At 44.1% G+C, this 26,972-nt stretch overlaps 2 protein-coding genes across 7 annotated transcripts in view; one reads left to right on the plus strand and one right to left on the minus strand.

Moving 5' to 3' along the window:
* The first annotated feature begins 204 nt into the window (after positions 1 to 204).
* On the plus strand, positions 205 to 15,170 carry nudt4b (nudix (nucleoside diphosphate linked moiety X)-type motif 4b). 2 transcript variants are annotated; one of them, XM_012824437.2, is made up of 5 exons: positions 205 to 630; positions 7,263 to 7,373; positions 9,487 to 9,531; positions 9,675 to 9,762; positions 11,514 to 15,170. In XM_012824437.2, exons 1-5 carry the CDS (start codon positions 532 to 534, stop codon positions 11,723 to 11,725), a joined length of 555 nt encoding a protein of 184 aa, XP_012679891.1. In that variant the 5' UTR covers positions 205 to 531; the 3' UTR covers positions 11,726 to 15,170. The 2 variants fall into 2 exon arrangements, with proteins under 2 accessions (XP_012679891.1, XP_012679892.1); XM_012824438.2 differs by having other exon boundaries at positions 9,678 to 9,762.
* Positions 15,171 to 20,558: 5,388 nt separating this feature from the next.
* Positions 20,559 to 26,972, minus strand: part of rassf8b (Ras association domain family member 8b) — a 28,815-nt gene continuing 22,401 nt past the window's right edge. For all 5 annotated transcript variants that reach the window (XM_031582573.2, XM_031582571.2, XM_031582575.2 and 2 more), the window contains 4 exons: positions 26,396 to 26,566; positions 23,748 to 24,796; positions 21,382 to 21,511; positions 20,559 to 20,692 (listed from right to left, as the gene is read on the minus strand). In XM_031582573.2, the coding sequence (XP_031438433.1) occupies positions 20,574 to 20,692; positions 21,382 to 21,511; positions 23,748 to 24,796; positions 26,396 to 26,507 (1,410 nt within the window). In that variant the 5' untranslated portion in view covers positions 26,508 to 26,566 and the 3' untranslated portion in view covers positions 20,559 to 20,573. The remainder of the gene's footprint in view (positions 20,693 to 21,381; positions 21,512 to 23,747; positions 24,797 to 26,395; positions 26,567 to 26,972) is intronic.

A 26,972-nucleotide genomic window follows, 5' to 3' on the forward strand; every position in this document is an offset into this window, starting at 1 on the left:
ACAATAGATTATATCATGGTCGAAAGTTCAGAAAATTAATCAACCATAGCCTACATTCAAAGACATTGATTACATCTTCGGCTGCGATTTGGGTTAGAGTTATCTCAATTTGACCTCAGACCAACAACTTTTACAATAGAAGCATTAGTCCAGACAACCTGGGTTTGTGTTATCCTGTAGTGTTGACATCCAGCAGCTGCGCACTGGTGACGGGGGTGGGAGGGTATTCACTACGCTTAGCCCAGGCTATATACAGGACTGCCCCAAAGCTGTCGACCGTGAAGACTGGCGATGGGTTTGTTCGCAATCTTCGAGAAGTGAATCGAGCATCTAATTTGCCTGGAGTGAATGGGGAGATACACAAATAAAATCGCATTATTCGGCTACTTCATCTCTGCCTTGGACCGCTTTCTCATACAAATGCCGTTTCTTGCCTCGCCACTTAGACCTTGACTCGAGTGGTTATACCTTTCGCGCTTTCGCTACAGCCTGTCGTGTGCACCGAGGTTGGTAAAGGTGGGAGCAGACTACATGATGAAGTTCAAACCCAACCAGACCCGAACATACGACGGAGAGGGCTTCAAGAAACGGGCCGCATGCCTGTGCTTCAAGAACGAACGCGAGGACGAGGTATGGAGGGCGATATTTCTCAGTGACAGCTCAAGGGTTCCCTGTCCGTTAAGAGTTGATTTGATTCGGTATCTGAGTTCCAAGTGGAATGACATAGGCTACTTGTAGGCTACCTTAGTCACCGACCTATTCGTGTTAATACCATAAACCTAGCAATTTAACTAATGTGTATAGTTTATCATTATTTCCTCAGGACCATTCTAACAGTAGGTTATAGACTGCCTACAAAATGTCCCAAGCGTAATGACATATGAGACAAATGGTTACGCTGAAAGGGTCATAGTTTATAGCCTAATTATATAATCTTAATTTTCTTTTACTTCTATCACTTCAATGCGTTTTCCATTTGCTACAGGCCAGTCTTTTGTGTGCAGTGGTACACAGCGCCTCTGGCTATCCAGTTTGGGCTAGTTTGAAGCACAACGAAAGGGACGGGGCGCTCTGTTGCATGTCAGTGTTGAGCATACAACCGGAATACCAGTCTTTTATGTTTGCAATCACTTGTTTGTCTATACCTTTAAATAAATACCGGTATATGGCGTAGCCAGTACAATCAGATCCTGTAATCACATGTATTCAAGCAGATGGTTCTAGCCTATTATCCGTTTCTTCCACCCGAAGTGGCCATGTTACTCGACAGGTTTCTCTCTATAATCGGCTCAGCATCACACTAGAGAGTAAAATTAAGCTTGTGCGTTCCCTTTTGTTTACTATACGTTCATTGAGTTTTTTTTTGCTTTCATTTGCTACGATAATCCTTATCAGCACAGTTCTGTCTCACTTTCCATTAAGTGTAAAAAGGTAACGCTAGCCTACACATAACGCACCATGTTCCCTGGGATAGGATGTCTGTCGATGCTTAAATTGCTGTCTACTGCCTAATCAAATATTTCCCAATTCAGCAGTTGGTCGCAGAAGTTCAAAATGTGACATATTCGATACGTGTCGGCCAACGCTCAGCCAGTTTATGTTGTAAACCAAAGTCGTCATACGTTCATTTGGCCAGGGTACCTTACATCAAAAGCACTGAAGGCTACAATATTCATTGCAGCGCAAGCAATCCCTTAGCGTTGACTGTGGCCGATTCGAAAACTGCATTATGTAAACTTATCGGTTTAATTATGTAGTATGGCTTCCTGACAGGTAACCGAAATCTTACCTTAAAGTTCTCATTTTTTTTTCAGTCTACACAAAGTGTGCCCTAGCCTATAATGACTCAGTATAGCTGTCAGACCGTAGGACCATGTGGAACATGAATTATTTGCGTAGTCATGCCACAGTCAGAGTATCCCAAGTCAGATTTGGGCTGTCACAAAAATGAAACGAATCACTTGTGTCATGGCACCGACGGTGACAAGAGGTCTTGTGAGTGTTTGCTCTGTGCTGTCGTTATGCAATATGCAGATGTCCATGCTTTCTTCGAGAGTTTAATGACAGTGTTTGTATCCCACACACACTCATTTGTTCTACTTCCAGTATTATTCCTTTGTATTAAAGCACAACTGCGGTCATCTACAGTTAAAGTTATATGTTTGTTTTGGGATACTCAGGAAAGTGTTTTCAGATGTACCTGTTTAGCTATTTTGCAGGTCCCTTGCTCGAAATTCTTATGAAATGGAAAATATATCCAGTGTTAAGAAGATGGAGGTGGATTTATCAGACACAGTCAGTGATGTCACTTCCATGTAAACTTGGGTTCATGGATTGTCGTATGCAATAGTTCAATTTAGGAGGGCTTTTAATTCACTTCCTTGTTTCATTTTCTAAACAGCTTGCAGTGGTGCCAGCCATTACAGTCTAACCTCTACAGAAAAACTATGTTAAACATTTGCTTATGGTGCAAATCCATGGAGCAAGTTCTACACCACTGTCATGAAGTTGTTTTGCGCTTGTGTTTTTTTTTTCTTAATCATTATTTTCAATTGGTTCATCTGAGATGTGTGTCTCAGTGTCTGCATTTTGCCTGGCGAGGAGCACTAGGCCAGCTTTTATTACTGTTTGTAATTTGTGCTGTGAATTCAGTGTGTTGCTACAACAATAGTAATTCCTCCCACTGCTGTATACCTGCCAGAAATGGTCAGAATGCCAATCTTGTAAAATTCAGCAGATATGCCAGTGGCACTATGTCAACCAAACAAACCTCAGGCTTAAATATACAGCCTTGCAGTCAAAGACCAGCACGGTCTAGTAGAGAAGTCAGATATTCAGATAAATGTACAAGCATGTAGGCCTACTGACTTAATGTTTCTGAGCACCAGCAAACATTAGCCTGCCACTCCGTTTGCACTTTGGTGACAGGGTTAAGAGATGTTTTCCTTCAGCAGTTTGTCAGACACAACCAGACGGTCTGAATTGGAGCTGGCAGTGGTGTCTGTGCATTGTTCAGAGGAGAAAGGATCTCCGAGGCAGCTTGGGGGATCAGTGACAGCAATTGAGCTCAGATGAGGTAAAACAGGAAATATTCCTTCCAAAGGGTCAGGGTCAACTGACAACAACACAAACTTGCGAATAAGTGTGTGTCACCAGGGAGGGAAAGTGGGAAACAGAGGCCTGTATGTGTGGTGTCTGAGGCTGAGTCTTGGGGCGTTTTGCAGTGGTGGGACTGAGACTCGTCTGTGGTGGCTTGATTAAAGCAGATCAGGCTGAAAACAGGCTGTAGTCAGGGGGTCACAAGGTTTTATTGACTGCTTTGAAGCTGGAGTTCAGTTTTTGCAGGGCAGTCATCTTATGAAATATATATAGGTAATATATATATATATATATATATATATATAGGTCAGCGTATCGATTAGACCCAAGCTCAGGTGTTTTGCCAAGATATTTAACGCTTTTTATTGGGCAATGTGCAGCTCACAGAAGATATGGTCAGGGAATGTCTTCTGATATTATGAGGGAATGGAAGCAAAATCAATGAAATGCATCTTGGATTTCAACTCATATTCTTCTATGTGTTCTTGGTGTTTCAAATCAGATTTTTATTTGTGGTTAAGTGTGGCTCCAAAATGGTCAGATAATCTAATAAACAATGCAACCATTGTTTTCTCACAGGTTGTTTAGATGTAGTGTGAAGCTACTGCATAAGATACGCTACTTGTAACCATCAGTGTTTCACTCCATTTCACTGGAAAGGGATTTGCGGAAACTCTTTTCTCAGTGTCGAGCCTGTAGAAAAGACTTTCTCCTGGTGCATCTCGGGTGCTAATCTGCTAAGTAAGGCTAATGCTGTTGTGAATCTTCAGTGGTGGGGGTTACGACTCCCTGTCCTGCGTTCAGTGAAGACTGTTCAGTTGGGGTGCGAGTGGTAGAGGGGTGGGGTAACTGCAAACCCCTTTCACTCTGACATTTAGGAGATGGGTTTATTTGACAGCCGTCAGCGTTCCCTCATCATGTTTCCCTCTCAGGCAGAGATTAGGTGTTTATTTCCTGCCTGGATTCCTGGCAGAGTTGGGGAAACAGAGGGGTGCCTGGGTGGGAGTAGCTCCATCCACATTCCCGCTGTTTTTTTTCCATGCTTGTATGCTGTGGGTTACCGGAGGCGGGGCGCAGGAAAGGGTGTTTTCTCACCTTTGCAGTAAATGTGTAGGGACTTGTGTCCGGAAAACAGGAGTGGTAAACATAGAGCTATGGTGAAAGCCCTCGCCATATAACACTTGCATGGCATTCTGGGGAGCAAGGGTCAGACAGTAATAGAAGTAATAAAGATGGGAAGTTATTCATTCGCCTTAGGAATTGGAATACGAAACATTTTCGTTTGCTTCCTGCGGGTTCAAGCTCCAAATTGTCCAAGGGCACAAAATTCAACTTCACACCCCAGTGTGGTGAGGCATTCAGAGCTCGCTGTCTGTCGCTCGACTTGGCACATTGCTGGGAAGCACGTAGCGGTCCATATTCAGCAGGAACATGCTAGTACGTTCCTGTCCCCCCTCCCCTCTCCCCCCTTGGCCTTCTCGTCATGACTCTTGCACCTTTCAGCTGTGGTCTCCCCCTCCACCCGCACCACCCACACCACACACACAGCCCTCCCTGCATTACATCAGAAGCACTGCACCCACCAGTTACTGCTGAGACGCCACTGTTCCACCGCCATGGGCTTATTTATGCAGGTGGAAAAAGCCTTTTTACTGCCAGACTATTGATTAACCATGACAAATAGACAAGTCTCTCTCTCTCTCTCTCTCTCTCTCTCTCTCCTTCTCTCTGTGGCCTTCTGCTTCTTCATGTGTCCCTCTCTTTTTTGCTCGGTTTGTAATCAAGACGTAGACACAAGGGAATGTTGAACTAAGCGCAGTGTGTAGAATGGGCTTATCATTATTTCCACATTGCTTAGATAAGACAGAGTAACTGATATCAGGTGAATGTAGGTACTGGTCATTTTTCTGTAGTCATGGCACAGTATTGGTCACAAATAATGTAAAGTGACCTGATCTTCTGCTGTAAAATATACAATGAGTACACTTTTTGGATAGCATGAAGTCTGTTAGGACCATGATATAATAGTTACCCCGATTAATCAATTGTGAATGCGAGGGGCTTGTCTCTGTACTTTATGGGGTTGAATTGTGACTTCCCAGGGTTAGCGTCAGGTCGCCAATACATGCCTCGGGGAGCTTTCCAGCAATCAGTATTTTGAGAGCATTGCTTTGTTCATCTGAGGCAAATTAGTTTCAACGAAATCGTTTCCAGGAAGCAAGCCTCACGCCCTGTCTGAGGGGGGCAATCAAGGACCTTGTCTTTAATGTGGGATCACTTGTGACAGCACAAATATGAAGCTTGAAAACACGTCTTCATTTAGGCACCATGACACACTTGATAAAGCCGTCAGTTTTAATATATATGTCAGCGGTTTGGAAGATTGATTTGACCAGTGTCAGGCCATCTCCGTGACAACCTTGGGCTGCCATTCAGACATATAGGTGGGTGGTACACGGTCACACACTCCTCAGAGCCCCTCCCTTCTCCATTGATCCTACATATCCTCCGGACATACACAATTCAGATCCAGAAGGCCATAAGTCCTCCCTGGAATGCTAATGATGGCCATCAATGATGGTCATAAATAGGCTGCTGTCGGTTGTGGCTTTGGAGAGGGCTTTTACTTGTCTTTTCATGCGAGCTGTTCCAGCTCGCCCTGATATGTGCCGTTGATCCCCCGGTCAAACGTGCGCTGGGGCAGAAGTAGGCCAGGCACCTGCTTGCGTTGTGATGTTTCTGGCCCCATAGGTATGTACCGTATGCAAAAATAAACCGTGTCGCTCAGTCTGCGCCAGGAAAAGCCAGGTGCCAGCCCCCGAGCCGTGACCCTGTTGACGGAGAGGCGACACGTGCTCCCTCAGCCGGGTGGAGTCTGCGGCAGACGACCCTCCTCCATCAATCTCCACAATCCCATTAGAACCTCCCTTAAGAGGGCCACATCAGCGACGCCTCAAGGCCGCCCCGCTGGCCGGAGGATTAGCCTTCAGATGGAGTGTGCCGCGCCTAAGTACAGTCTCACTTCCCCACCTGTGTCTCGTGCTCCATCTGCCCTTTCACAGATGACGCTGGATCTCAGAGCTCAGCAGGGTTTGGGTGAAAGGCAACAGGGATGGGTCAGGTGCCTCATGCGTACGCTGACGTCTTTGGCCTTCGGAGCAATTGTATTAGCCATGTTGGGTTACAGTAGCGCAAAAGTGAACGCATTGAAGCTACGTTTGATGACGAAACACTATTTAATGTAAGGAAGCATCAAATAATAACAAATAGTTTTATTGCCCAGCGCTTTGACTGAGTCGTGGGAATGTGTTGTAATTTTAACAGAGGCAAGAATTCCTTTTTCATGGTCATGCATCTCATCTATCCAACATAAAGGTCAGATATTTCAATGAGAGAGGTCATCTCAGGCACTCTCTGGTAAGGCTTTGGGTTAAATATATGCGTCTTGCCTCATGTCATTTGAGAGCATAATTTAAGATCAGGTGCCTGTTCTAACAGCATCTGCTGGATTTGATCAGGGTTAGCGCTAACCACCTCCCCCTGATCCCCAGGCAACATAGGCAGATATTCCCACCATGTCACAAACCATGTGAAGGAACCATTTACAAACATATTATTACAATGTGTGATCTTCACTATAGGTCAGGATACAACTTTTTCTGAGTAGTCAGTCAATAGATGCTATCATGTGAGTAACAAAACACTTAATTAGCCGACTCACATGCTAGTATCTACTGACTACCTGGAGCTCCCAGAAGAGTTCAGTGGCTGGCCAGTTGTAACATACCCGATTCAGCTAACAAAGCCGTTTAGATATGAATCATGGTTAGGGTTAAGGTTAGACCTAGCTAACCCTAGGTTTTTTTTACATGAGGGTAGCAGTTAAAATCCACAAAACTCACTGTTCATCCCTGAAATAATATAATGTTGCATTAAGTATAGCCGCCAATGGGGAACTATCTTCACATATTCCAGTTCATCCAATGGCATGGTCTCATGACAACTCATCTGTCGTTATTAGATACGGTGGTGTGAACGTTCAGGCTTCGGAACTGGAGCAAATACCAGGCCACATAGGGCAAGAAATATCATCATCCTTGCTTGATTCTGCTCTAGTATCTGCCATCCAAGGCTTGACTAATGCTGTTGTTACTCCCTGTCAGGTGTTGCTGGTGAGCAGCAGTCGACACCCCGACCAGTGGATCGTCCCTGGGGGCGGGATGGAGCCCGAGGAGGAGCCCTGCGGTGCTGCTGTGCGGGAAGTGTTTGAAGAGGTTTGTGCCTGTTCTGTATAGCACCTCAAATATGACACCAAAAGTGTCACTCAAATCATTTTAAGAGTTGAAGAACTTTCAACACATTTTTTTTAATTATTGTTATAACTCCTCAAAATGCTTTAGAATAGTGACCGGTGGGTGTAATTCCTGTATAGTCAATTGAGTCACAACACTCCCGTGATGAACGTCACCATAAAATGCATCTGTATTACAGTGCCAAAAATGTTGGCTATAATTGGATACAATTCTTTGCCTTGGTGGTCTGTCCCTTGCAAAGTGCTGTTCTCTGGCCCAACATCCACACTCACACAGTGTCTCTCTAATGGCCTCCGGGCATTTCTGTGTTATTTTTATTGCTGTTTGTTGGTGATCATGGTGATGTAAAGCTCTTTATACACATACAGAAGCAGGGGGCAGGGCATGCAATTGTTGACCTTCTTTAGCCTGGACAAGGTCACTTTAACTTCACCTCCTAACAGCAAGAGTTTTACTTGGAGTGCTGACAAAATCCAAGCCAAGTTCACATGGTTCTCATCACACCTGTCTACTTGATACTTCTGTAATTCACTGTAACGTCATCTATCTGTCATAGAGCGGATATGTGTGGGCATAGCACACGCACGTCTTAGCACTCCATTGGCGCAGCAGCACCTTCTAGTTTAGCACTGCAGTGACTATTCTCGTAGCATGCTAGCTGCTGCTATGTAATTTAATGCATGCTAAATGTTATAAGTCCATATTAAGTTCATAGCATAGATTACAAGTATAAGTGCCTGAATAATTTGACCAGTTTACCTTGGCAATGGCAGAAAGCTTCATGTTTCATGTGATCATGGTCAGATCTCACTTATGAACATGGGGTGAAATATCACTGAATGAGAGTTAAGTCCAGTCCACTATCTTATCCTGAGTTTCCCCTAGATGGGATAGTGGTTAATGTGAAGTTGTCCGAGGTCTAGGGGTGTATCATAACTCCAGCCCCTGAATGACCTTGTCACCATGCCAACGTCAGCAAGCTAATATTGGCCCTTGTGCTAGATTCCAGCACATTTACAGGCTGAGATGTCTGGCCCGTCCCTGCTTTCCTCTCTTTAGCTCTAGACTTCTGCCTACAGAGGTTCTGTAACTTAACCTGGGGTACGGCCCGAGATATCTGAAGTCAGGGTATGGCAGGAATGTGATTGGGGACAACATCCCCATCCTCACCTGTCGATGTGGGTGATATGACCCCTTGTTTACTTTTGGTACTCTGTTCCTTGTCTCCACACTGCCACCCAAGTGTGACTTGATAGCAGGACAGGAGCAGTTTTCATTAGGGTATAGAGTGTGTTGAACATATGGTGTATATATAAATCAGATCCAGATGATTAGTGTAATATTTAACACTTAATGAAACATGTTTTATTAAGATAAGACAGAACCCTGGAAACCTGGGTTCAAGTTTTGCACTGCTAATCAGTTAGCAGCTTCTTGGCTAGTAGCCATGACTAGAGTGCATTTTCACCTTTGATATTTGACAAACAAATAATGATAAAAAAAGTGTTTACGTAGAGAGTAGGAAATGTAACACTGATATTAGAAAAAGCCTTTATTCAAGTGTGTGTTGCCTTGTTGGTGGGAATGCTACATAGCTAGCTATGGTAATGCAGACCATGCAACTTTAAGTGAAAACTGAGCCATTTCCTCAATTTGCCTTAAACCTTAAACAGCCCCATATTTGTGTTTCAGCCAGTATGGTGGTTCAGGGCAGAAACTGCTGATCTTTTGAGGCCTGGTTTCTTATTTAAAGGAGATTGTGTTCAACGAACACTGACCACAAAATAGTGGTTTGACATCACTCCCTTACACTTGTGAGAACTACCATTGGTTTTTAATTATATTATGGACATCTTGAAAATGTTTGGACCATGACACGATTTGGTAATTAAAGGCCTTGGAGGAGTTTTTTTCAGCATACGATCTTAAGGTTTAGGGAGTTTTATGGGTGGGATTGTAATATTTGGGTTGTTTTGATGGTGTTTTAATATGTTCATATGTTTTACCATCACCATTCCTTTCCTTAGCTTGTGTGACTTTTAAACTCATTTGAAACTGCTTCTCTTCTCCTCAGGCTGGAGTTAAAGGCAAGCTGGGTCGTTTGCTGGGTGTCTTCGAGGTAAGGCTTAACTTTCATGTCAAACGTTCAGCTGCTATATATTTGTGGCAACACTCCTGTACCCTTATGTACCTTAACACGTGAATTCCTTATTTACAAATATTGAGCACAGTTTTAACACTGTTTTTATCTGAATCTCAAAGCAGAACCAAGACCGAAAGAACCGGACCTACGTGTATGTCTTGACTGTGACTGAGACACTGGAAGCCTGGGAGGACTCGGTTAACATTGGTACATTTAAAGCATATTCTATACATTTTTCTGTATTATAGAGATATAAAACCCAGAGATAAGAAATCAGGTCCTACATTTTATGAGATGGTGTGTTACTACTTTATTTTTAGCCGAGGGGGACACAGATGGGACACAAAGGTCAGAATGCTCTTGGAGAGCTGCTAAGCCCAGTCTATCCCAGTCTTTTCACAACACTTGAAATGCATCTACGGCCTTGACCGGGCATCTCACGTGGCCATCTCAGGGTCTTGTTTCCCACATAAATCTTGCGTTTTATTGGGGTTTGCTGTTTCCTGATGTGTATTAACACAGAAAGCCAGGGTATCTAGAGAAGATATGCCTTCTATATTTTAAATATCACAGCTCACTGATATGTATGTGGCACGAGTCACTGTTTGTATGCTTAGCTAAGAGGATGAGCATGGCCTTTTTAGTTGAATATAGAGTGACAGTGTGGGGATTGGGGTGGGGGCTTGTCAGAAGAGGCTCAAGTTCTTGTGGTATAAGCACAGTGGTATAAGTGAGTGGTTTATTTGATTCGTAATTTGAGTAATTATTGTTACTGGAACAAATGTTGACAATTCAAACTACTACTGTGCCTATTACTTCCTTTATGTTTATGCCTAAAATATTTGCACACCCAATACACATGTTGTCATTGCCGTTGCAATGTCTCAGCATTACCAAAACAGTATCCACAGCTTCCACAGCTTCCAAAGGGCACTGTTACATATCAAGTGTACAGACCTCTCTGTTCCGGTATATCTCCTCACTTAACAAACTGTAGTCCATCCAGGATAAAATGTTCCACTCCTCAAATGGCAACAATTGACTTGGGTGCCAAGTGGTACACCCAGCTCAGAGAGCACAAAAGTTCCCTGTTTTCCCCTCTGCTCACCTGCCCTGACCCGGAGAGAAGTGGTCAGTCTTTAACTGTCTGTGGCCCACATGGTTGCCCATCTGGCTGCCTGTGTGTTTTAAGGGCTTCGCTGTGTTAACAGTACTTAACAGTAAAGGGGTAGTGACTGGCTGCCTCTGACCGACCACACTTCTCCACACTTCCAACTTTGGATCCCCACAGCCTTGCAGATATGTTTTATATATCTGTAAAATCTAAATTCTTTCAAGAGGGATTCAGGCTCACACCTTGTTCTCACATGTTATTTTAATGGTTTGGCCTGTTCTTGGCACAGCTGTGGCGAGAGAGAACATTTGCTGAAACACAAGAACCCTGTCCTCTCTGTTTACCAACAAGTGGACCAGTAATCAAAAACCAGCACTATTTGTAGATGGCCCCTTGAGGGGCCCCCAGTCATCTTGCAGTGTGGTGTCAGTGTTGCAAAGGCACCTGACTTATCAGCGTCCCCCACTGAATGCTGGGATAGTTTTCTTTTCCAGCATAGATACTTAGATACATAGATAGAACCATCTGCACATGTACAAATGGCTTCTTGCTAATCATTTTATAATTAATATTCCCACTGGCACATTCCCTGGTACTGGGTGCAGACTCTTTCTTAGCAGATCCACACACTCACCCAAATTCTGTCATATCGTTTGCGGTGCATGTGACTGATGCAGTAGATTTCAATGTTTCAAGGTGCATTCATTTTAATCTCCTGCTTTCAACTTTCATGTCTTTATGTAATTCTTATATCCTTATAAATGTTGTAAGTATCCTACCCCCTGTAGGTTGACATGCTTGAGCTTTACACCTCACGTCTCATACTCGCTGTCTCTCCCTGCAGGCCGTAAAAGGGAATGGTTCACCATAGAGGAGGCCATCAAGGTGCTGCAGAGCCACAAGCCGTTCCACGCTGAATACCTCCGGCGGTTACGCCTCAACTGCTCCTCCAGCTCCAACGGCAACTCGCTTCTGACCCCAACCTCCTCCAACGATATTGCAAGCCGCTACAACAACCCCCAACCCACCTCTGTGCTTGGCACTTCCTGCAGATAGGACTGCAGCACCCCCCCTCTCCCCTCCCCTGGCAGTCAGGGTGCCATGAAGCCATGGTGCCAATCCTGTTTGGACCATCTTCTCTGAAACATATCTGTACAGTTTGGGGGCTAATGCAGAAACCCACCACCTGACACCGCTGATGATTGCATGAATCCGACACTCGTCACGGCAACGTGCCGCCTCACCTCACCTCACCTCACCTACGTCATCTAGCAATGTATGAACTCTATCGAAACCAAAGCCATAGCTGTGGTACTGTGCTCAAGGTCAGGGAGTGGAAAAATGCCTTAAGTGAGTTCCCCCTTTGTGGTTGGTCCTTTGGGTCAGTCCAAAGGGTTCTTGGTGATTGTTAGGAAGAAAATATTTGGCTGCAACGTGGGAATGTTGAATTTATGACATTTATGAGACTGGGATAGAGTATTTGTGGGGACGGTGTTTTTTTGCGGGGTATATATGCGTAGAGTATGTGACTGTGGCTGTGTCCATGTGTGCAGAATTGGAAGATTCCACTTGCAAAGGTCTATCCTAAATGGCTGAGGGACTGTGTGTTATTGGATCGCCAAGGGGGGGGGGGGGGGGGGGCATGTGATGAGACCCCTCGGGTTGCACAAGGACCACAGCATAGTGAAGACGCGGCTTGTGAAAGTTGGATGAGGTTTTGACCCCTTGGATCTTTCCCAAGTGGCTTAGGTCATTGCCTTGGGAGTGATGAAAGATCTACCTCTGTGTGATGGATGATTCTGGGAAGGCTGGTCTCATCAGCCTTCTCCCTTTTGGACCCTGTTGCTGAGCTGAAAATAACTGAGGATTCAAGTGAGAATGCAGTTTGTTGAGTTTTGTGGTGTTCTACAATGTTTTTTTTTTTTTTAAAACTATCCAGTCCAATCTCAGGCTTGTGGACTAGGACTGAGTGACTGGTGAAAGCCTCTATCTAAAGTAGGCACTTTAGATAGAGGCTTTCACCAGTCACTCAGTCCTAGTCCTCCTAAGTTCTTAAATACTTCAATACTACCTTTAAAAAAAGGTTTTAATCCAGTTTAATCCATAGACAAGATATGATTCAACAACTTTCACAGATACTTGATGACCTTAAAGTCAACAGCTATGGACAGAACGTTTGTATCATGGAAAGAATGCCCGTAATCAAAAACCACAACAGTAATGAAGGTCATACATAGCCCACATTTGGGGAACAAAACAGCATCTGGTGTCACTTAAAATCACTAGAAGCTAAGCACATGGAAATACACTCTGGCAATGCAAGTCACAGACTTATTCCAACCTAAACTGAGATATTTTGTTTTAAATGTGGGTCTTAGGAACCCCATCCTCCTCTGTCCACTGTTCATTGGCCAACTGTCCGTGCATAGCTATCAGTGCTGCTTTCAGATACTGTTCTATTTGCATATTTAAACCCAATAGCCTGAGAAAGGCACAGGAGGGCCTGCAGCTTTTTTTGGCCGACCAGTCCTTCCATGTCATCCAGAACCGTTCACTTAACATTTGGCAGCAAGCACACTGTCCCTAAACACTCCCTTTTATCCATGTCACAGCACGTTCCCCACTGTGCTCAGTGGGAAATAAAGAAATAAAGAAATAAATAACGAGCCCTTTAGAGCCACTTAGCATCTAGCCTTTGTGCACTTACATTGACTGACCCTGGACAAAATATGAATTAATTAGCTTTGTTTTAGCTATCACATCACACAAACAAAAGTAACTCTTGTCGGATTACCAACACTTAACAAGTCAACGCTACTCCCATTCCAGTTATTCATTTCTTAGAATTTGAATTTGAATTGCTGAATAGGAAAAGAGCAGTATCCCTTGCCCAAAAAGAAATGAAAGAAACTGAAGGACTGACTCAACAAATGTTATGTAAATATTCTAAGGAAGGAAAGGAAGATAACGAGAGTGTGTTCTTTTTTTTGGAAATGCAAAAGTGTATTAATCTTACTCTGATGAATAACTTTTCTATTCTTTTTTTCTAATGATGTTAAAAAAAAAAAAAAAAAAGACCTGACAGGAGAAGACTGTGATGAACTCTATTGTAAATGTGTGTATTTTCTCAAAGGTTAAGTGTCATACCTTCGTCAGAGGGTATCTAAGCAACGCCCCCACCACCATCACAAACACGCAACTTAATGGTCCCTCAGAGTGCTCTTAAAGGGGTGGTGCTTGTCATTGTCTGGCCACAGCGTAAGAGGCCTTAAATTGATGAGAATGTATCGGCTAATATTCTGTATATTGTGTTGGAGGCTGTTTTAGTTCAGGTTCCTCCAGAGGGAATGAAAGTCCAGTAGGTGGCAGAAGTGGTTCATTTCTCCAGGACTAACTATTTAAAGTACTAGCTGTGAGGTTCCACACTGGGCCTTATGTTTGACTCTCAGAGGCCAGTCAAACTGTTACACTACAAAAGAAACTGTAAAGCAACTAGTACAAATTAGCTGGGTCCTGTAAGCAGGTTTTGTTACCTTTAAGTCAAACATAATTCTCAAGGAAATCATTGCGAGTTAGAGCTACAAATGATCAAATTTATATATATATATATATATATATATGTAATTTATTTGTATGTGTAACTTAGTTTTTATCTGACATTAATGATTGCTCTAATGACCTCTATTAAATAGAATTAGTATTATGAAAATTATGAGAATATTATGAAATTATACAACTATTTGTATTTGTGTTCCATGGCAAGGTTTGGACCCTGCGAGTAAATAAGAATTGTATTAATATGATCTCCTTTCACCCCGTCCTTTCTAATTGGAAAACACAAAGTCATGCCATTTTATCAGAGACGCTAAAATGATTTTGGTTTTATCAGTTCAGTCTGTTTGGGTGGGGGTATTAAAGCAGGAGAGAGAACCAGTGCCAAGTTATCAGATACATGATGGAATAACATAATCTGCAATATACCACCTCCCCTCTCTAAAGCATTGCCTTCTCAGAATGTCTGCTGTGGGGCAGGAAATATGGTTCACAATATATTACCTACATTGCTGATACTTGTAAATATAATAATTTCTACTGCAGTAGATCAGCACCTTCAGATAAAGCTAATACCTGGAGATGAGTGTGTGTGTGTCTGTGTCTGTGTGTGTGTGTGTGTGTGTGTGTGTGTCTGTATGTGTGTGTGTCTGTGTGATGGTCCTGGTTGCCATGGAGACGGGCGGGTAGATGGGAGAATCAGGAGCCCTGTTGCTGATGTGAATGTCGTACAGCACTGATGTCATAGCAGAAGACTGCGTGGGAGTGTGGATGCACTGTCCTGTCTTTCAATGCAAAGTGGATGAATCTCCTCTTTCTCTCTGTTTCTGTCTAGTGGAATGCTAATGTGTACAGTTGTCAAATCAGACATGTCGATCAGTCCCTCAAAAAGGCTGTATCGTATTTTAAGTGAACTTTCATTAAAAAGGGAAATACTTGATTAACTGAATTTTTGTCTTCAATGTCTCTCAGTCACTGAATGCGTTAGGAAAGTAGTTAGCATTGTGTTTGACAGACAAGCTAACATTATAATGGCAATATATATATTTTTAACTGAACACATTTTAGATCCATTGGTGTGTAGGATATCCCTTAGGTTGTCCTTATAAATTAGTATAGTTTTAACAATCTGCACACTTCAACAGCATCTAAAGGTTGGCTATCACTGAAAAAGGAAAAGTTTATTTCAATATATTCTTTGTATTAGTTAGTCTGTACATGATGGTATAGAGTAGCTAAAGCAGCTAAGTGAAATTATCTAAGTGTTCTTAAAAACTTGAAACTACATTTCATTCTTTAAAAATGAATGTAGACCTTTTAAGTGCTAGTACTGTAATGTATACATTAATTATCCAAATAAAAGTTAAGTGTAGTCATGGTAACTGAAGTAAAAATAAACTGTGCCCTGACATTACTTCCCTACACAGCAAATGAATGGAGTTAACCTAGAATTCCTTTTACAGTCCTACCCAGGTCTTACCACAAGAGGGCAGCATTCTGATATAAATGAATGATGACTACAATGATTAGATTTCATGAGAATTACCTGTCACAGTATATCAGAACTGGTGCAATTGAAAAGAAACGACTTTCCTTCCAACCGTGAATTAAAATGAACCCATAAATAGAGATTAAAAGATTAAAAAGTTAACTGAACAAATTAATTGAACAATTTGTACTAGTACCGGAAAGCACTTTGTTTGACTCAGAATGGTCAAATGTGGTGATTTTTTGTATTGAATGTGTTATGAAATATGTCCCTTGCAGAGTATAGTTAGCAGTGTGCCATCTCTCTCCACCCCCAGCTCTCTTAATGTAGTGCTGTTGCCATGTGCTCTTGTCTGGATCCATCCTAAGAAGCACAAAACTATTCTGAAATCTGACTGGCTAATTTAGAGTGGTTAAGTCTACGTTGTCCCCAATGGCCTGTAGTCACTTTGCCTTTTGAAAATCTGTGTGGCATAATTCAGTTATGCAAACTCACAGTACAGTCCTAAAACCTCAAACCCTTTAGTAATTTCCTTTGGTACTGCCTGAGAGTAGGAGATCTGTAAATAAGGTCCAAGTGAATATGACTAATATGAATAAGTCTTTCAGTACATTTCTTTGTCTAATTGTTTTGGGTTTATCATTTATAGCATGCAATCTTAATTAACTACACTTGGTCCCAATCCATATATATTGGTAGCAGAGGTTTTTGTAGGGGTAGGTGTTTGAAGATCTTCTTTCATACGCAATTGTTCAGTAAGTCTCTTAACTGGACAGACATAATATCTTGTTGGCTGTTCTAAACCATAGCACTCAAAACACAGACCATGCTTATCATCCAGACAGAAACATTTTTTATCTTGTTTTTATGCCAACTAAAGAGGTCTTACACATTTCTCTCCTATGAAAAAGGTAATTTCTTTCCTGATCTGTTCCAATGAACTGGACTGCGTATTCTTTAACATCATATTCAAGAATGATGTGTAAAAAACAAACTTGATGAAATTTGACTACAACAGGATCATAACAATCATGAAGCATCGCAGTGTACAGAACAGGGGACTTCTGAATGTGCTACTAAGATTAAAACTTGACTTTCACTTAAACAATATGCCTGAGCAGTAAAAAGTGCATACCCAACCAAGACAGCTTGTATAATGAATGAGGAGATAACACACAATGAACATTGAGCACAGTTCTAAATTTATTATGTATTTTACAGTATTACAGCAGCTTTTAACAATGTTGCCATAAATATTTGTTATACTGCTCTACCAATGTGGGACCACCACATCTTACTTTTCCAGGCATTGACAGACACAAGTTTGGTGTTTTACCAAAGCTTTGACATCAATTAAAAAACAAACTGAGGGTAGTGATTGTTTGAGTCCTGACTGTCACTGCATGTGGACACATCTCAGCACATCAAATATGGTCACAGGTTTTAAAATTGAAAAAAAATTAAAAATTATAATTCGCCAAACATTTTTTTTATTTTTCAAAACCCACCTTGAAGGGTTTGGCAGTCGGATAAAATCAGTTTCTGTGTGAACTTGTGGAGGAGTGTTAGTACAGAGAACAAAATTAGACTGATTTTGCGCATTAGATTTGGCACTTACAATTTCACTTAATTTGTTGGTTCCATCTCAATCCATATGCAACTTATTGCTTACTCTTACCACACAAAATAGTCAGATATATTTTTCAAAATGCAGCTAGAAGACAGATGATTGGATCAGTCACTGTACATGCTTCCCTACCCCCCAGTCCCAGACAAGAATAAGCACAACATAGCTAGCTGGCTCCATAAAGCGATGCGTTTCTAGCATGTTGTGCCATTTCCCATCTTTTCATTTGAACTGCTACATCTAACACAAAAATATTGCGATGTTTAAAAGTCATTACTTTGGGACTAAAACACAACAGCACACATCATGGAAACCAGATGTACACAGAAACTCCTTCAGAATTGATGTTGACAAATCAGTGCATATTCCTTGAAACAGATTTGGGGGAAAAGCTTTGTAGAAATGTATTCCCTGTGTCTTTCAATTTGGGGTAATCAATTCACCTTCACTTAAATATATCAAAACTGAATTAAACGCTACTCATGCATGGGCTATCTGCCACAACATGGCAACTACACATGCTAAAGAAAGAGGTTCTGCTGCCACCACCAAACATATTTTAAAGGCACAATACTCAGTTATCTCAGTTGTAGGAGCTTCAAAACAAGCTCAAGCTTTAACTGGGAAATTTGTGACAAAGTTAAATATGATTAAAAGTTAAACATGTTTAACTTTATACAATATAGAAAGTCCTATGTATTTCAATTACGTTTTGAACCTCTTGAATTTACTCGATATATAGTACATCTGAGGAACACAGAGAGGCAGAAAGTAATTTAGTTATCCATCATGTCCAACTCATATCTTTTAAAGTTCAACATCAGATGACAGCAGGTTGAGAAATTAGCCTTGGTTCTGGTTCTTGAGTTTGGTTCTGGTTTGCTCTGGAGTTTCTCACAAGTTGGTTTCAATAGAATTTTGGCCATGATTTGTCTGCATTGAGAAAGAGCTTACTGTGTTGCCACTGCATAGTCTTAATACTACATGTTAACAAGGGCTAGAAAGAAACACGCACACACACATACACGCATACATACACACATAAACACACGCGCACACACACACACACACACATTGTTTAGCAATCTCTTCCAACTCAAGACTTCAATCAAAATCATCATCAGTGCATGCAGAGCTAACTGCCCAAGAGAGCTTCTGAAACAAAACAAAATAAAAAAAGTTAGTTCATCTTAGCTATTCTTGAACATATTTTACAACAAAAGCATTGTGCATTATTTTACATTAAAAATATGTATTTTTTTTCTTTACTAAGTAGTGATATGTCTTGGTTATTTACATATTATTGTCAGTAAGGCATGCTGTCAGTCTCCTGTTGCATCAAGTGAGAGATAGTTTGTTTGTTCGTGCAAGGGATGGGGAGAGGAGAAGGACCAGACTCCATTGCCTCACATCAATGGCCTGCTGAGCTCAGCCTCGATGAGGCACGACACCATCCAACCTAGGGCGGGTGGCACAAGCACACTAAGGACCACGAGTTAGTGTAGCTGAGCTGGCCCGGCTAGCTGATCAGGAATAAACAGTTACAAAAACTCCACCGCTCGAGTTGAATGAGGTCTCCAATGTCGAGTTCAACTGTCTCGTTTCGGTGGGACGACTACACAGCAATCACAATGTGGATCCACTGCAACTGAATTAGTTAGCCTTTCCAGTCCTCCGACATTAGGAACTGAATTGTAAACGTGTGTGTATGAATGTGTGTAAAAATCCAATCAAATACCTCTAGGACACAACTAGGGTTTCCCCATCCAGTCATTGGCAACACTTAAATGCAATTTCAATAAATGGACCTTGTGTGGTTGCTCACCTACACGTACTGTACACTTTCAGCTCTGCTACATTCAGTCACTTACAATTCCCACTCTGACTCTGACGCTTTGGTTAATCTCATTTATGATCCCAGAATCTGAACATGAATGTCTGACGTCTGATATCATGAACAAAAGCAGCTTGCAAGAGTATAACGCAACCCATGACAGGAAATATTCCTAATGCTGGGTGCTTAGCTCAACATATTAATATAATGATTAAACTGCAATAATACTGGGAATAAATATGGATTGTGTGTTCATTTAGACAGTTCTGTTTTTGCAGAACCACAGAAATGTGTGGAGAAGATGGAATTTGTTCAGTGGAGGTGACGTGAATTTCCACAACATTCAGCAAAGAGTGGTCTGTGTCGCTAAAAACTGTAGGTGTGTGCGTGTGTGCGTGTGTGTGAAAAGATAAAAAGATAACGAAGGAAGAGAGAGAGGTTAAGCCATTTTAGTGAGAATGACATCTTCATCGGAGGTCTTTGGGACTTAGCTGCCACGAGTTCAACATGATAAAGAAAAATGTAACACTGTCCTGGTCTCCTTCAATGTCTGAGGACACCCCTAACCACTCCAACCATCCAGCAAAGTCATGATTTAAGAAAAATATAAGGCGACATGTATACTGTACATGCACAGATTATAATGAGTATATGGTGATGAATAATGACTAAAAGTGTAAAAACAAGATATGCTTAAAGGTTTCATCAGATCAACCATTAAAGCCAGTTAATAAGCTTTTCTCTTTTTTTCAATAGTGTATGCTGTTAGGAGTGCTAATACAAGATTAGGGTTTGCTAACCCCAACACTGTTTGAAGGTTAATATGGTCCAGGGCCTGCAAGTGTGGCTGGTCTGACACCACGGCTCAGAGAGCATCTCACTGGATCATCAGACCGTCACCACAATAAGTCCTGAAGATAGCTTTGCTCTGGACCACATGCTGTTGAGCAAGGACCATCCCATAGAATCCCAGCAGGAGGTTGGGATGTCGTCCACGGCCACTGATCCAAAGATTGCCATCAGCGGGGCCAGCAATGCTACAGATGCTAATCCAGAGATGGATCTCATGAGGACCTGGAGAAGCAAAGGCTGGATCACGCTGAACCTTGACCCCGGATGGGTAGTACCTGGTCGAGGCTGGTTCACTTGTGGCCTCCACGGCACAGATCACACACGCACGCATGCATTCCAAAGTTCAGCATGTTCAAATGGGACCAGATGGCATCAAAGAGGGATCACATATGACTTTCCCCGAGTAACCCCACCCTCACCCCGCCCCCCCCCCCCCCCCGCCCGCCCACACACTACTGTTGATCCCCTCATGTGATGTCCCACATGCAGAGTCCCTCGTCCTGGGGTTGGGGGGGGGGGGGGGGGGGGGGGGGGGGTTGGGGAGAAGAGGTCAGACGTAGATCCCCTCGGGGTTGAAGCTGGAGGAATGCGGGCTCTGCAGGGCACGGAGGTCGTTGGGGAGCTGGCGGCCGGAGCCCAGGCGCTTCAGGGTGCTCTGGTCAGTGACATCTGGAGGAGAGACAGAAGGTGATTGCAGTTAATTGAAGTTTCACCACTCCAGCTGAAGTCATTACAGCACGTCACTGGGGCACTCCACAATAGGCAGATGAACTGATCACCACATCGGTCCAAAAATTGACAGCAGTGTCCCACTTCTAAGCCCTATTTGTAATTTGTGATTAAACTGATTTAACATTTCAAACGAGTGGGAAAAGTTGATTACGAACATCTGTTACCTCACTTCTGCATTGGCAGCTGAACGTGCTCTAGCACAGAGGTGAGCCAACAATGAGGTCAAGCAAAAGGACTGCACAGATCACTTACAAGGACTGCATATGTAACTTTCAAACTAAGCTCAGCGCATCAAGAACTCAATCACATCCATATGAGCAGCTTTGCTCTACGCTTCAGAAGATGGTAATGTGCACACCTTTTAAAATTAGTTATCAATGGTGCCATTCAAACCGCAGTGGAATTTTACAGAGAACATTTCAATAATCTCACTGCACCATCACAAAAGGCACCAGTATGTCGAGCAGTCATGGTTCTACCCCCTCCCTACCACAAGAGGTCACCTGTGAGCTACAGTGTGTGCTGTGCTACCCCTGAGTGGATGAACGCACTGCTATGTTTAAAGAGCTACTTGGTATGAACCCGATTGTGTGTTTTGAGGGCTGTGTAGTGTGCCATCTGCTCACCTGTGTCTGTCTCCTCTTCGCTGGGCTCGGCCGGCAGCACCGTGACTTTGGTGCCTGTTTGCTGGATAAACTGCTGAAGGTTGACTTGCCGCAGCTCCTTAGTCAACTGCTCCAGCTCCTGCTCCTTCTCCTGTGGCAAGAAATCAATCAGTTCATCAGTTAGTGGGGAGCCCAAATTCATTCGGGCTGTTTTATAAAGGCGTCGGATCAATAACAGTTTCTCATATCTTCTATCTTATTTGCACCTACAATAAAGGCTATTGTCTTTCTGAGTGCTCCACTGACTTTCCAGTTCTGCAACTTCTTTCATCCATTCGACTACAGTATCAAACTTTCTTCTGCACAACCTCACGGTCACATCTCTATTAGGACAACCATCCATCTTTCACATAATAACTTGCCAAAATGCATTCTAACAATTCTGTTCACTGCATTGGTCTCAAGTACAGACAATGCGATCATACAACTCCCTATTAATATTAATACATGATAGGTTTGGCTCCCTTCTTTTTCGAAAGTGCGCAATGCGAGTGTGTACGTTGCTTGCAAGCCCCAAAGAGAGCTGACGCATTCAAGGTACACTTAATCCAGCTCCAGCACTTAATCTTTCACCGTTGGCTACCAGCAGAGCGTTACATAATTCAGGCCTCTCTCCTCGCCTCTCCTTTCCTCTCCTCTCCGCCCCGAGTCATAACTGCAGCACCTCCACCATGGCTGCAAGGAGGAACCAGCTCTGCCCGAGCATTACGGTGGCCAAGGCCTGCTGCTCACTTTTTCCATACGGCTTCAGTCGAATGATAAAGACGCGTTGGCAGAATTACTCTGCTCTTTTTAAAGAGCCCCGGGTACATTCTCTCCACTCAATTAGGCATTAAATTCACTTAGCAAATCCTATTTACAGCGCTAACACCAAGCTTTTTAACTCTTGTCTGCCCGTGGTGCAACGTCAACGCTGGGTCCGCGCTGTTTGCTCTGCCTAATTTGATTTGTGTAGAGGTGAAATCCCAATGACTTTCCCTATGAAGGGTAAATAATATTACGCAGTGTCATTCACGTGACATTCGTGATGTCCACGGATGGATCAGCTCTGTATGAAAAGGGAAAAGCCTTGCGTTGATGAGAAAAAGGCACGTAGACCATGAGCAAGCACTTCTTAGGTGGGGCACTGATATAAATATGCATACAGCCCTCTAAGCAGTTCAGATTATGAAAAAAGGCTGATCCGTCATGGTAACCCAGTTCATTTCCCCCTCAAGAAACCTCTGGAATTTGAGAAAGGGTGGACATGGGGGCATGTACTGGAAGGAACTTCACAAAGATTAACCACACTGACTCCACTTCTAATAGTGCCTCTGAGGCTCAGATGCAACTCAGAAGCTAATCATACCATCATTTTGTAACGGGATCATAATGGCGGCAACTTAATGAAGACAGCTGTAGACCTCTGGATAAGAGAGTTCACAGATCTTAGACCTGCCAAGGGCTCTGCTGATGAATCATTCATAGCCTTCTGTGTGTCTCACAATATCACTACCGATGTCAAGATTTAATAAATTAGTGCTTGATAAATTCCGGGTGTAGACATGAAGATAAGGGTTGCTTTCTGAGGTTGATTTCTGATCTGGTGAAAGACACTGTATATGTGTGTGTGTGTGTGTGTGTGTGTGTGTGTGTGTGTGTGTGTGTGTGTGTGTGTGTGTGTGTGTGTGTGTGTGTGTGTGTGTGTGTGTGGCAGGGTTTCTGTTAGCCGGTTATAACTGGGTTTTGCCTGGTAAAATGTATAAAAAAATGATCAATTAAAAACTACAAAATGTCTGGTAATAATGTTCATACACCACAAACAGGGCATTTGTGTTTTGACAGCCAAAGGGTGAAGTGACAACTTAATCAGCAGCCGCACCTCTCATTGATGCCAAGCGCACACGATGGGTGCAGTGGCAGTTTTTAAACAGGCTACAGATTTTACAGGTTACAGATGTTTCATAATAGCTTACAGTTTAGCGGCTAATGTTGAGGTTTTACTCAATTGTTACTGTTCGTTTTGCTTAATCATTATTGTTCATTAAATAGTCTAAATTATTTGAGGTCGTTGTCATTCTTGTACATTATATTTGTGTTTGAAACATAGACTGTTATTGAAACATTACTAGGACCAGAAACTTTGACATTAGACTGGCAAGAAAAAAAACAAGCAGAAACCCTGGTGTGTGGGTGTGTGTGTATGTGTGTGTGTGTGTGTGTGTGTGTGTGTGTGTGGGTGAATGGGTGTGTGGGTGTGTGGGTGTGTGTGTGTGTGGGTGTGTGTGTGTGTGTGTGTGGGTGTGTGGGTGTGTGGGTGTGTGTGTGTGTGTGTGTGTGTGACTGACCTGCAGCCTCTTGCTGGACTGTCCGATTGAACGGTCCACAGCACGGCAGCTGTTATCCAGCCGCGCGGCATGCTGGGCCTGCAGCTCCAGCTCGGTGTGGACCTTCTCCAGGCGGGCACGCAGCTCCTCCTCGTTGGCCTGTCGCGTCTCCTGCATCTCCTGCTGCAGCCGTTCGGCTTCCAGGCCGGCCTCCATGCCCTGGATGCGAGCCAGGTACTCGGCCAGACGGGCCTCGCAATCCTGCACGCGGGCACGCAGCTCCTGTAGCTGCTCGCGGAGCTGCCGCTCGCTCTCGCGCTCGATCTGCAGCTCGTTCTCCCAGAACTCCTCCTCCTGCATCTCCGCCTCATTCCGCCGCAGCTGCTGCTCCAGACGGAGGAGCTCTTCCTCCTCTTCCTCCCGCCCCTCCCCGTCCTCATCCACCTCTTTCAGCCGGCCACCACCACCACCACCACCTCCTCCTCCTCCGCCGCCCTCGGTGCCGTCCATCCACGCCTGCATCTCCACCTCGCAACTCTGCAAGCGGCTCTCCAGCGAGCGCAGCTTCTCCTTCTGCAGCTGCACCAGCCGGCTCAGCTCCTGCGAGGGGCCGTGGGCTCCGGGGATGGGGGTCAGCGCCCCATTCCTGGCAAGGCTAGCGGCAGCAGCGGCCGACGGGTGGGCATGGGCAATGGGAGTTGCGGCGCGGTGGTGCTTGGCCTCGGAGTCGCGGCCCTTGCCAAAGATGTCGCGCAGGCCCTTGGTGCCGCCGGTGAAGGTGAGTGACTTACGCTTGGGCTCCCGGCGCTTGAGGGAGCGGTCGGAGGCCGAGGGCCGCAGCTTGGCCAGCGGCGGCAGGCTCTGGCGGTAGAGGCCCCGCTCGGGCACGCGCGCCGTGCTGTCGGAGGTGGGCCGCTCGCTCAGGGACGGGCCGGTGCGCTGGAGGACCAGCTGCACGTCGCTGGCGTACTGCCCCCACTTGTTGAGCGACACCACCGGGTTCTCGTGCGGCGCCAGGTGGCGCTCGGTCTCCCGCCATTTCTCAATCAGAGTGTACCTCCCTGTGCGTCCTGGACAGAGCAAGAGAAAAAAGAAGAGCTATTCTCATCACTCAGTTTTGACTCCTTTGATGTGAAACAACACAACCATAATTTACAGCCCAAATAACATTACAGTAATTAATGCTATGAAAACCATAGCTTTTCTAGTCAATCTCCCATTGTGAGACTGGGGTGCTGTGTCACTTCACACAAACCTGACCACAGCTTCAGACAAACAACATAAATCCTGCATCTCAAATGAGAGGGAACTCTGCCAGGAGGCTATGAGGGGGTCAACCACTTTAAGTCACATTTCCATGATTCTCAGAAAAGGGACAATACTGTATTTCACAGCACACTGTAAAAGGCCTGCCACATGAAGAGAACGCCCACACAAAGCCCACTTGTTGCTAAGGGTGACGGAACATGCAAAAAAGTTAGGGGAGCAAAAGAGCAAAGGGGTGTCTCCTAACAGAGAGGGATCAGATGGGAAACAAGACTGCTGTGTTAGGCATGCACAAGCATTTCTGTTCTCCAGTGAAGAAAGGAGGGGGGGGGGGGGGGTTGGGGGGTTCAAAATTGCCTTAGAAGCCTGAAGAATCATAGCCTTCGGTCAGAGTGCCAAGCAGTAAGAGGAATGATATATTGGCAAATCAGCCATGAATTCCCTGCGAATGTTGTGCCCTCCTCGCAAAATGCTCAATGGCAAAACATGGCACACATTAAATATCTTGTAAGGCTTTTTTGAGCTGTAACAGACCAATTCCTCTGGAGGCCGGTGGACGGGTGGATATAAGAGATGACTAAGTACAGCAGAGCTGAAACCTTGTACATGTTTCTGATGCGGGGAATCACTGCCTAGAGGAGAGAGAACTATGGCTAGAGCCCCACGGCAAGGGAAGTTGGGAATCCAGGGTGGGGGGTGGGAGAGGGATTACAGATAGAAGGAAATCCATTTGGCAAGGGACGCCCCTATGTGTGTACATGTGCATGCATATGTCTGTGTGTGTGTGTGCATAAATAAATGTAAATAAATGTGTATGTTTGTGTGCATACATGTATGTGGATCTTTTTCTTCCTTTCTGTGAATGGCAGATAAGAACCCCAGCCATAGTCTGAGCACAGCGGGGTCCCACATGAAAAGGAACACATTTGTTACTTCGCTCCAGCAAGACAAGCGAAAAAGGTCTTTTCTGAATCAAAGCGCTGCGCCGGCCAGGACAAAAGCCTGGAGACCTGCAGAAAGAGGCCCAGGGCCGTGCGGCCCATGCTGCAGTGCCTCTGAATGGCCCGGGGCTGTTAACTCTTCGAAACACAAGGCGCTGGGTGCAGCGCTGTGGAACGGCCCCCGTTGTTCGCTCGGCTGAGCACTCCGGAGAAAGCGCCGCTTGTTTCTCGGCTGATGACTTTTTCAAAGTGGCCCAGGGGTGGCACCGTACCAGTAGGTTCTGTGCCGAGCTCTACGGAGGGAATTACTTGATCTAACTCTCACCTATTATTTAACTGCAGATCTTTTTCTTTTAATAGAACCAACAAAAACAGATTAGGTTAGGAAACCGGTCTAAGTTTAAGGACACCGTTACACTAATATCAACTAGCGTGTCTCCCCAAGGCGGTGTTATCACTCACCTATGGCCTGGGCCAACGCGATCACCACCTCCTGACATGTGGTGACCTCAGTGACCCCGCAGACAATGCGCTGGACTCCATCCACCCACACTTTCAGCTCCATGGCTCTCATCTGGGTGATGTCATACCTCTGTGATGGTCAGGGCTTCTGAATGGGCTCTCTCTCGCATTCTGTACAGAGAGAAAAGACTACAGTTTATCTCTGATAACTTCCTCTATTTATAAAATCACCAACAATAGCCACCTATGAGTAGAAATGCGGCAAGGGAAATTAAGGCCAATTTGAAGAAAGGTCAATATGCAACTTGACTGCAGCTTGTTTGTATTGATATTATTCTTCCCTCTCCTATTCTCCAAGCAGGCCATCAGTGTTTACGAGGGCAGGTATCATTATGTTGTGGTGGTTGACAGCTTTCTTATTGCACAATATGTTTTGCAGAGAAGACGTTCGGCATGGGCCAGAGCTTGGAGTGGAATGGAAGGAAATTGGTAATGAAAAATATGCATCTAAAAGAGCGTTACTGATCTTCACTGCTATTCACACAACCAGCAGAGGAGCTCTTTACTGCAAGATGAC

This window comes from Clupea harengus, chromosome 16, assembly GCF_900700415.2.
Source record: "Clupea harengus chromosome 16, Ch_v2.0.2, whole genome shotgun sequence".
NCBI lineage: Eukaryota > Metazoa > Chordata > Actinopteri > Clupeiformes > Clupeidae > Clupea > Clupea harengus.